This window comes from Mytilus trossulus, chromosome 1, assembly GCF_036588685.1.
Source record: "Mytilus trossulus isolate FHL-02 chromosome 1, PNRI_Mtr1.1.1.hap1, whole genome shotgun sequence".
Classification (NCBI taxonomy): domain Eukaryota; kingdom Metazoa; phylum Mollusca; class Bivalvia; order Mytilida; family Mytilidae; genus Mytilus; species Mytilus trossulus.
In genome coordinates this window covers 31,426,743-31,438,653 of record NC_086373.1, presented here as the reverse complement: position 1 = coordinate 31,438,653, position 11,911 = coordinate 31,426,743, and the positions used below count along the sequence as shown (strand labels likewise).

At 33.2% G+C, this 11,911-nt stretch overlaps 1 protein-coding gene across 1 annotated transcript; it reads left to right on the top strand.

Moving 5' to 3' along the window:
* Window positions 1-233: 233 nt before the first annotated feature.
* On the top strand, window positions 234-6,633 carry LOC134721479 (uncharacterized). The gene is made up of 4 exons (XM_063584537.1): window positions 234-375; window positions 568-629; window positions 2,082-2,151; window positions 3,187-6,633. The coding sequence occupies exons 1-4, from the start codon at window positions 362-364 to the stop codon at window positions 6,197-6,199; spliced, it is 3,159 nt and encodes a 1,052-aa protein (XP_063440607.1). The 5' UTR covers window positions 234-361; the 3' UTR covers window positions 6,200-6,633.
* The last annotated feature ends 5,278 nt before the right edge of the window (window positions 6,634-11,911 follow it).

The window sequence follows — 11,911 nt, the reverse complement described above, 5'->3', positions numbered from 1 at the left end:
GGTATGGGCTCTGCTCATTGTCGAATGCCGTACGGTGACATATAGTTGTTAATGTCTGTGTCATTTTGATCCTTTGTGGATACTGTTGTCTCATTGGCAATCATACCACATCTTCTTTTTTATAACTTGACACACGTAAAACCGAATGCGTGCGTTGCAATATATTTTAAGGTTGTCATTGAATGTGTTGTAAAGGTCGCGGTAGCAGAACGTCACAATAGAAGAAACGTTGTCAAAGTGACGGCATCTTATATTCTTCACTACACAGTTTTCATCTGTCGCAGTAAGCAGTGATTTTGAGAGAAGCAAAGATATTTTGAATTATTTCAATCCGTGTATACGAAGAATTATAGTAGAAAGAATGAAGAAGGGTCGGTAAGCATATTTTACATTAAATTATGATAATTTTTAAATATGTTTGTATATTAAAGAAATATATAACTATAATTGTATACCTCCGTCAACCTATACTTCATTGTTTTTTACGGTCTTATTCAAGTTTGGAAGCCCTACTTTTTTAGCTGTAAAATTGTGAAAACAAAAACAAAAAATTTTTCTGTTTTGTAGTGATAAAGTTGAAAATATGGCACCTACAAAGCAGGCTGTGACCAAGAAGACGATAGAAAGAAGTAAGTTTCGGTTCATTAGATCACATGGGGGACTATTTGTTTTTTTTAATTAAATATTGTCTTTTTGTCCGTTTGTAGGATAATAATAGGGAGAGCTTGATTAGAACGGAATTCAGATGGGTTTTTTAAATGTATTTTCATTTCGGTGTAGTTGTTTAAATCTGACTTCCCCAAAACCCCAAAACGGTAACGAATTTTACATTTCGTCATAGTTGTTTACCTGCTGCTCCATTTATTAAAAGGTCATTGTCATTGAAGAGGATGGACTCAAACAACTGCATGATAGTTACATATATGTATATAATGTTTTGTCTATATTGTTGTATGATGTATTGTGTTGATTTATCATGTATGCCTACCCCATTGCGGTACAAAAGTGCATTTATTCAATAAACTATTAAATAAAAATTGTTTACCTGCAAAGGTACATAATTTTTCTAGACTTTGATTAATAGACTTGGAAATAAGGTAATGAATGATTGAAGGAGCGGTTATACAAACGTTCGGTGTACTTTAGATTCTACTCCATGCATTTCAGTATTCAATAATTATTCAACAATTTACATAAAATCTCTTTGGTTCGATCGGTGTGCTAACATCCCCCTCTCCAACCACCACCACTAGATAAAAAAGTTTGTGTTTGAAAAAGGTTAAGGATCATAATAACATGTGTCTATGCCGAAGTGAAATACAATTACTGATCAACATATCTATTTTTCTCACTTTATTCTTCAATCAGAAATATTACTAAACATTAAAAGTGCACAATATCGTCTTTGCATTGTTAACATGTAGCTCCGAGCTGTAATAAGACTTAGTGTAAATATGATTTTTGATACTCGTAAAAATATCGTACATAACCTGGATGTATTAAATCGATGCCGAAATACAGCGGCAAGTATTACAGTAAAGAACAGCACGATTCCATCCCCATTTCTATAACCTGCAGTGGCAGATCTAAAAACGAAGGGGTCCAGGGTTGGAACCCCCTTTTATTTTACTGCCAATGACGTAAAAAAGAAGGGTTCCAACCCCAGTCCTCTCTCCCTCTTTTCGAACCACCACTGCTATGCCTGTTCTATGTCTAGAACCTAGCCATAGGTAATGCTCAGCTATACTTTATGTTTTTGTCCTTTCGATAAAGTGTGGATGGCAGTTTCTAAGTGTATCTTTTTTGTGAACAACTTTTCTCAACTCGGAACTTGACATTGTAAAGATATGCATGTTTAACCTGTTTATTGACTTGTGTATGTCTTTTTCTTTCTTCTTTCTTCTTAGTTTTCGTTTTGGTGCTTTTTCATCATTTCATTATTATATATTCCCAACTCATTTATTCAAATTGAATAGAAATGAACGATGACAATGGATCAGACTGAATGCAATAGGTGGATTGTCTAGTGTGAATTAACACATCACATCATTAACTAATACAAAGCTTTGTGTATTTTGTAGTCGGATACAGAAGCCATAAATTCAAGATAGAGTATGACACAATGGAAAACATAGACAGGACAGGGAATGAGTAAGTCTAGTTTATCTTCATACACATATGGAATATAAGACAATATCTGTAAAAAAAAAATAATCCCAAAACCATGAAGTACAGCAATAAATACCGTATTACCATATTCCCAAAACGGATATGAAAATTTCAAACTAAATGAAATTTACAAAAACTTAAACAAGAGACACTGATACATACATCCAGCACAAAACAGACGAAAAATCAGGCAAACGAATACAATGCCATCAATAGATATAGGAAGATGTGGTGTGAGTCCCAATGAGACAACTCTTCATCCAAGTAACAATTTAAAAAGTAAACCATTATAGGTTAAAGTACGGCCTTCAACACGGAGCCTTGGCTCACACCGAATAACAAGCTATAAAGGGCCCCAAAATTACTAGTGTAAAACCATTCAAACGGGAAAACCAACGGTCTAATCTATATAAACAAAACGAGAAACGAGAAACACGTATATATTACATAAACAAACGACAACTACTGTACATCAGATTCCTGACTTAGGACAGGTGCAAACATTTGCAGCGGGATTAAACGTTTTAATGGATCCAAACCTTCATAATAGATAAAATTGCTTAAAACTTAAAAGCAATATAAGAAAATAAGGAATGCATGATTGAATGATAATTGATTGTTGGTTGCTTAACGTCCAGTGGTAAATATTTCATACATGTTCAGGACGATGGAGTGTATGTTAATAATGGCATACTAGATTGCGGGAATTCGAAAGGAAGTCATTTGGTTACACATGACAACATTTTAGGTAATCCTCTAAAAAGTATACATGGTTTGGCATTTGTATTGCCACCACTTAAGAATCATCAATAAGGAATGACCATACTTTATGTTTAAATGGGTTAGTAAATGTCGCCACTACTTGCTGATGTTGTGATAAGAGTCGAGTTCTATACAACTGATTTATGTAAAAAAAAAAATGACTTAATTTACAAGTATCATGTTTAAGAAGTGCTATATTTCATGTAGCGAATCGCTATAAATTACATTAAGAACAAATATAAATTATGATTTCAGATTGCTTGTTAATTGGAAGTGTTTAATTGAAGAAAAAGAGGAAGCAATCCAAACATCCTCCAAAAAACTACAAAACATGCAACCAAGCAAACTTTCCAAGAATAGGCTTAGACAAGAAATAGAGCAATGGATCGATTTTAAAGCGGCTGACAGACATGTCATGAAGCGATGCATGCACAATCTACAAATTTCCATAAAAGATAGGCTGCATTACTTAAGAAAACAGAAACAGTTTCTTCTTGATAAACAGAAAACCCTGAAAAATGTTTACAAAACAATTGAAAGGAGCAACCGCTCAAGAATTCCAAATCCTTTTCAACAATTCATTCTTGACGTCAAACGCGAACATTACCAACTGTTCAACGAGGAACTTCTGATTTCATCAAATGGGAGCTTAAACAAATATAAAAGACAAATGATCGAAGCCAACACTGTCATTATTAATAACACCACGTTATATATTGGGAGAACTGGTAAAACAAACGTGATGACACCAATTCATGAAAATAAACTAGAAGCCGACAAGTGCATTACAGGCGAGTGTGTTGACTCTTGCTGCACATGTCGTAGGTCCGAATCAGAACTAAGTTTTCTAAATCATGAATTTGAACTTGAGTGTAATATGTTTGAATTATCTGTAGAAAGCAAGAAAACTGAAAATTGTTCTAGAAGAGAGGACACACAAAGGAACGAGTTCCAAAAACATGCTAAGAGATCGAAAATTGCTGTTCCAGTAAAACTGCCACAATTGCTAGCTAACAAGAACATGAAATACGAGGAAAATACTCCCTCTACTCCAGTAAAACTACCACAACTGCTACTAAACAAGAACATGAAATACGTGAAAGACTCATACTCAGAGACTCTAAAACTCCAACCTTTGTTACCTAACAAGAAGATGATATACGCAAAAGAACTATCTGACACTACTCTTAAACTACCACCGGTGTTGCATGACAAAGAGCAAACATGCATGCAAGAATATCCCTTCACTAATCGCCCTGGTACTCCAAAACTGCTTCCACCATTACAGAACTTGCCACAAAACATAAAAAAGACATTAATTGTAAACCAGATCATGGATGAATATAAAGATAAAAGTAAAGTTATGTCAACAGAAGCAATGTCTAAACCAGCACCACAGCAACCAGTTGAGACAACAGGTTCCAATGAAACTTTAGATATGAGCACAGAATTATGTTCTAAAAGGGCAAAATGGAAAAGTCAGTATAGAACTTTTAGGCTTCAAAAGACATCTCGTAAAAATTACTACGCCAGTGATAGAAAGTATCGATTTTCCAGGCTGCATCTGTCATCTGGTAAAAAATGCTATATTCCTAAAAGCAACAGGGACAAAGTAATCAAACTTGTCTATGAAAGATACTGCACCACAAGAAAACAAATCAGAAATGTAGGACAGCAATCAGACAGAGAAAAACCAGACAGGTACCCAGAACGAGATCAAATTCATACATTGCCACGAAATATGAAAGAGACATATATTGTAAATAAGATCAAGAATGAAAAGAAAGAGAATAGTAAAGGTATTCAAACGCAATCAACGTCTATATCAGCTCAACAGAAATCTGCTGAGACAAAAGCAAAGGGTGGAACTTTAGATATGAATTCAGATTTAGCTTTAAAAAGGATAAAATGGGAAAATAAGTTTCCAACTTTTAGGCTGCAAAAGGCATCTGGTAAAGATCGCTATATCTCTGAGAGAAAGTACCGATTTTCTAGGCTGCATAAGTCATCTGGTAAATATTGCTATATACCTAAAAGCAAAAGTGATAAAGTAAGCAAAATCGTTACTGGAAAATATTGTACCACAAGAACACTAAAAAGGAATTTCATAAAGCAAACAGAAATAGAAAAACCGGACATCTACCCAACACCAGATCAAATTCTTTCTTGGTCACAAAATGTAAAAAAGATGACGAATGAAAAGGAAGATAAAAGTGAAGTGGTGAAATCAATGCCTTTATCAGCACCAGAGCAGACTGATGAGACAACAGCTTCACATAAAATGTCTAAATCAAAACAACAGCAGGCCGATGAGACGAAAGCTTCCAATAAAATGTCCAAACCAGAACAACAGCAGACGGATGAGGCAACAGCATTAAAAAAAATGTCTAAATCAACACAACAGCAGGCTGATGAGACAACAGATTCCAATAAAATATCAGAACCAGCACTAAAGCAGACTAATAAGACAACAACTTTCAATAATTTCTCCAAACCAGGACCAGAGCAGACTAATAAGACAACAGCTTCCAAGAAAATGTCCCAACGAGGACCAGAGCAGACAAATGAGACACCAGCTTCCAATAAAATGTCTAAATCAACACAGCAGCAGGCTGATAGGACAACAGCTTATAATGATACCACAAGAAAACAAAAAGGGATTATCAGAGAGCAGACAGCAAGAGAAAAATCGGTCAGCAATTTAGAACAAGACCAACATCATACGGATATTGCAGTAGATGATAAATATCCCACTGAAGACATCTTTCACAAGCTGGATGATAACGAACTGATAGGGTTTTATCAGGTGCAAGAAAAAGATCTGTTTCCTGTCATAGAAAATATGAGTGACAGCAAAGTGATAGAAGTATTCAAGAAACTCCATGATCAGCATATTGCAGTCATTCATTGTTTAAGCGATACCGTAGATGACACTCAAAGCTCGAGCTCAGATAGTACAATAAATAATTTTCAAGATGCAGGAGACAATAGTGGTACATTGAAATCAACAATCAAAACTTTTATAAAAAAACTTATTCCAGATTGCATAACGAACGGTAACCAATGTCAACCAACAGAAACTCTTTCTTCAAATTGGCAAATTATAAAAGTCCTCTCTGGAACGAATATCAAGACACAAAATATTTCTATGCCACCCGCACAATTTATTCCTATGCCACCCAATACACCAAAAACAAAAACATCAAACGCCAGACGTAAACGATATGGCCGAAAAAAGGATGAAAATAACAATCCACCAGAATCTTAAAAAAGCGATAGATTCTGATTGTTTGATACATTTACGCTTCATATTTTCAAAAGAAGATCTTTAGTGGATACCTACAGATGTAATAGATGTAGCAGAAAAAATGTTTAAAATAATTAAATAAAATCGGATTGTGTGACACATTCATGCTTTATATTTTCAAAAGAAGATCTTTGGTGCATATATGTTCAAACAGTTTGATATACTCCGGTGAATCTTTTGTGTAACTAAGCCTCGGCTTGCTCTGTGCATGTACAGTCTGTTTTATTATATAACAATGTCAAAAGAGGGCTGTAACATAAAGGACCAAATTGTAGACTAAAGTGGCGAAAAATACTTAGATATACAGTATAAAACAGCAGATTGAATATATATTTGATATCTATAGCAACAATAGAAAGACAATCATATTGCATATATATGTACATACTTTTTTGTAAATAAAATTTAAAAAAAAACTATTTTGTCAATGTGTCAAATTCCAATGCATTACCTAAATATCTAAAATTTAGAATATTGTATGCATAGTTACTTGTAAACTATTATATTTGAGTGGCTCTTAAATTTGCCAAAATTTGGCTTTTATATATAGTTCGAGACCGGTAATTTCGTGTTCCTTTTAGTCCAATTTTAGATTAATTTATTCTTTTCTTGGCCGATTTATATTTTCTTTAAATTAACATGTAGTATGAACTCAGTTTCTCATGTTTACGTTTAATAAAAATAACTCAAATTTTCTATTTAATAAAACCTTATATATTCTAACACATAATAGCCATGTACGAAATTTTAGTTGCAATTTTCCTGGAAACTACAATGAAGAGATTCTTCAATTTTTTTTTATCTCAGTGGCTTCATGTTAACCGTGTGATGTACAGTGGCGGATCCAGAAATTGTCATAAGTGGGGATGGGGGCACTGACTGCCTTACCCCTGCCCCCCCCCCCCCTAAATCCGCCTCTGATGTATCTTCATATTCATTTTTTTTTTTTGGAGAGATTATAATGAGATCATCTTCGTATGTGTTCAAAGTGCTAGTGCTCGAGTACTCTAGTGTACTCATTTGTGAATATATTATATCTGATAGCAAATCATTCACATGGTTTTATACCTTTCAACGACATTATATATACATACAGGTAGAACGCAGTATTACAGTAATAGACTAAATTTTTATTCATATTATAAAGATGAACCGATTAATTTATTTTTATATGATTGACTAGCTCCGTGTCACTTTGAAATGTAAAACGCTTTATAACAAGATCTACTAAGATAGCATAATATTATACAATTTTCTATAGAAACCCGATAACGTCTGTACAAACATTTTCCCATGATACTTCTTTTTATAATTTCACTATATATAGATTTAAAAAGATGTGGTAAGAGTGCCAATGAGACAACTCCCCATCTTAGTCACAATTTGTTAAAGTAAACCATTACAGGTCTAAGAAAGGTATTCAACACAGAGCCTTGGTTCACACCGAACAGCAAGTTATAATGAGACGCAAAATAACTTGTGTAAAACCATTCAAACAGTAAAACCATTGGTGTAATCTATATTTTAAAAAAAGGAATACTTATGAACCACATCATCAAACGACAACCACTGAACATCAGGTTGAACTAAAAATTATGAACAAATAACTCATCATAGATACCAGTATTGAAATTTTGTATTTGCACCGGGCGCGCGTTTCGTCTACGAAAGACTAGCTAGTGACCCTCGAAATAAAAAATAAATAAAAAGGCCAAACAAAGTACGAAGTGGAAGAGCTTTTAGAACCAAATATTCCTAAAAGATTTGCAAATACAACTGAGGTATTTTTACTGAAATTAGAAAAGATATGATAAACATGAAAAAAGTAAAATCACAAAAATATATACTGAACTCCGAGGAAAATTCAAAAAAAGAAAAAACCCTAATAAAATGACAAAATCAAAAGGCCAAAACACATCAAACGAATGGATAACAACTGTCATATTTTTGACTGAGTACAGGCATTTTCTTATGTAGAAAATGGTGGATTGAACCTAGTTTTATAGTTAGCTAAACCTCTCACTTTTATGACAGTCGCATTAAAGCTTTCTCACATCAATTACGGTTCTAATAAAATTGAGAATGGAAATGTGGAAGGTATCTAAGAAACAACAGCCCGACCATAGAAAAAACAACAGGAGAAGGTCACAAACAGGTTTTCAATGTAGCGAGAAATTCCCGCACCCGGAGGCGTCCTTCAGCTGGCCCCTACACAAATATATACTAGTTCAGTGATAATGAACGCCATACTAATTTCCAAATTGTACACAAAAAACTAAAATTAAAATAATACAAGACTTCAAAGGCCAGAGGCTCCTGACTTGGGACAGGCGCAAAAATGCGGCGGGGTTTAACATGTTTATCAGAGATCTCAACCCTCCCCCTATACCTCTAGCCAATGAAGAAAAGTAAACGCATAACAATACGCACATTGAAAATTCAGTTCAAGAGACGTCCGAGTCTGATGTCAGAAGATGTAACCAAAGAAAATAAACAAAATGACAATAATACATAAATACATAAATAACATCAGACTACGCAGTTAACTGGCATGCCAGCTCCAGACTTCAATTAAAATGATTGAAAGATTATGATTTCATCATATGAATATCAGGCACAATCCTTCCCGTTAGGGGTTTAGTATCATGCCATCGTAACATATATGAGAAGTACATAACAGTGTCATGACAACAACTGGTTTTCTAGTCTTCTAGCTGCTAGTTTTTGGTTCTGAAGTGGAGGACTTAATATCTTTAAATATCTTGTAGAGGTTATTTCGGTCTTGTATTGTTATCATTTTATTAGTATTGTTTCAGTCTTCATTGTTCTTGATTTCATGAATTGTCGCAATCCTTAATAAACATGCATGCTTTTAAGAGATGAGTGACAATGTCATTTTAAGTCTGAGGGTTTCTAAAGGTTGCAATTGGTTTAAGTGATGGTTTATGTGATCCAAGCGTATCTATAACTTAAACTATTGTGATAATATCTATTCAAAATTAAAGCCTATTCTTAATTAGAAGGTATCGTAAGTGAGTTTAAATAACCATGTTATCGTGACAAACGATGCATAACATTAAATTATATATAACAATTAAATGATTAAAACAATACAAATACATGTTGAACACACCACGTCTGCCCTTATATCTATCTATATCTATCTGAACATTTTTGACAAAATGAGACATATTCTATCTTTTTTCTAATAAGCTTGAGAATGAAAATGGGGAATATGTCAAAGCCGGGGACAACAACTTGACAAAAAACATATATATAGCATATATTTTAAAGCATGTGTCTGAAATTTCTAACAAGAAGTCTTATTCTAGGCATATCACGATTTTCTAGCATAGGAATTTGCGAAAAAAAAGATGAAATCATACTAATAATAGTGGTTTATAAAACAAAAATGAACACCTAGAATGTTAACATTTTTCATTTCAAACATGTGGAATAGCTAACAATGATCCGATTATAAACGAAGATACTCGCTTTTATTAAACAAAATATCCATAATACCTTAAAAAACAAGAAACAATGTGGAATAGCTAACAATGATCCGATTATAAACGAAGATACTCGCTTTTATTAAACAAAATATCCATAATACCTTAAAAAACAAGAAATAAAACAGGCAAACTAGAGAATAGAGGCAACAAAAAAATATATACCTGGATTCGAACCTAAACCGCCAAGTTCTAACTCATTAACTATAACCACGAAACCTCGCGGCTACCAACTCATATACTACGAGTGCCTATTATTGTATATATAAAGGTACAATCCATGTGTGTCCGTTGTACCGATGTATATCAAATATTCATTTATATATATAAGATAGACTAATAAATCGTAACCAATTGGTAGCCGAGAGGTTTCGTCGATATGTTGATGTTAATGACACTTAAGCAAATTCATAGATGGGTTCGATTCCCAGTGCAGGCATATAGAAATTACAAAAATTAAGGTAAGTTTTTAAAATAATTCCATTAGTGAACAGACATCAGTAAATTGGCCAATTCAAACATAATGAAATTAGACACACAAAGAACACAATTGAATATAATTTGGTGAGTCCATTTCAGCAACAGATTTAGGAAGCGTTGATTCTAGAAAAAGAATCCACGGTAAATGAATAGGTTGACGTCACCACAATGGTTTAAATTTTTATGCCCCACCTTCGATAGTAGAGGGGTATTATGATTCTGGTCTGTGCGTCCGTCTGTTCATCGTACCGGCCGTCTGTTCCGCTTCAGGATTTTGGTCAAGGTAGTTTTTAATGAAGTTGAAGTCCAATCAATTTGAAACTTAGTACACATGTTTCCTTTTGATATTATCTTTCTTATTTTATTGCCAAATTAAAGTTTTAACCCCAATTTCGCAGTCCACTGAACAAAGAAAAAGATAGTGCGAGTTCAGGTTAAAGTTTTGGTTAAAGCTTTAAAAATTTGGTCCAGGTAGTTTTTGATGAAGTTGAAGTCCAATCAACTTGCAACTTAGTATACATGTTCCCTATGATGTGGTTTTTCTAATTTTAATGCAAAATTAGAGATTTCCTACCCATTTCATGGTCTACTTAACATGGAAAATGATAGTGCGAGTGGGGCATCCGTGTACTCTGGACACATTCTTGTTTTGTTGCTGTTGTAATAGGTATAAAAAGTCCGTTTGATTTCTATAAATCTTCAGAAAATTATTCTTAAAAGTTCATTTTTACAAATAAATATTTTTTTCTCTTCATGTATATTAATGTATGATATATATGATATATATATGTTAGCGGCAATAAGTGAAATTAGACATTAAGCTTAAATCCTAGGCAATAGGCTAACGCCTAGGCAGTACGTCTAATGCCTAAATGATGTTAGGCATTAGTCTTAAATCCTAGGATTTAAGCTTAAATCCTGAAAAATGTGTGCAGGCATTAAGCTTAATGCCTAACATATAACTGCAAGTAAATAAAAGACATTTATTCATTTAAATGACGAAAAAAATATTTGTTACATCATAGCATTGTGAGGTCTGTGGCCTGTTTATCAAAACTGTCCTATAAGATACGCTAAGAATAGAAATTAAAATAAAGTTACAAAAAATGTAGGACCAACTGACGACATGTCTCAGCATGCACAACGAAGCTATCTTAGGATTATCTTAGCTAGGATGTCATACCACTGTCATAAGTATTGGGGTAGAAGAAAAATACCAAATGAAAAATTTTAAATATTGTATCAACTTTGACCAACAACTTTAATTTAATAAAAACCGATTATTTATCAGAAAATAATTATTAGTTTTCAATTAAAGTTTATAATTAATTTTGATATGATCATTGTACATTTAATCTCCATGAAACAAAACATAAGTAAAAACAATATAACTACATTATAAATTAGAATTGAACAAATTAATTGTAAATAGAAAAAATTAAATATATATTTGAGGGAGCTGAATTCGAAGTGTCGCGGTTTCAAACATGTACTTTTAAAATGTGTATATATGTCTATGACCATGTTAACTGCTTATATTTTTAAATAAACTTACTAAACATGCTAAACTTGAAGATCTGTCAAATGGATTTATATTTACACATGTAATATTAGAAAAATTATTAAGAAACAACTTTATGTCAAGAATAAATTACCTAATATTAATATTTTCCAGAGTTCACTT

Bases quoted from the DNA above. Each gene is read 5' to 3' on its own strand.
- LOC134721479 (XM_063584537.1), top strand. The intron at 630-2,081 runs GTAAGTTTCGGT...TGTATTTTGTAG, and splicing joins CAAGAAGACGATAGAAAGAA to TCGGATACAGAAGCCATAAA. The intron at 2,152-3,186 runs GTAAGTCTAGTT...TTATGATTTCAG, and splicing joins ATAGACAGGACAGGGAATGA to ATTGCTTGTTAATTGGAAGT.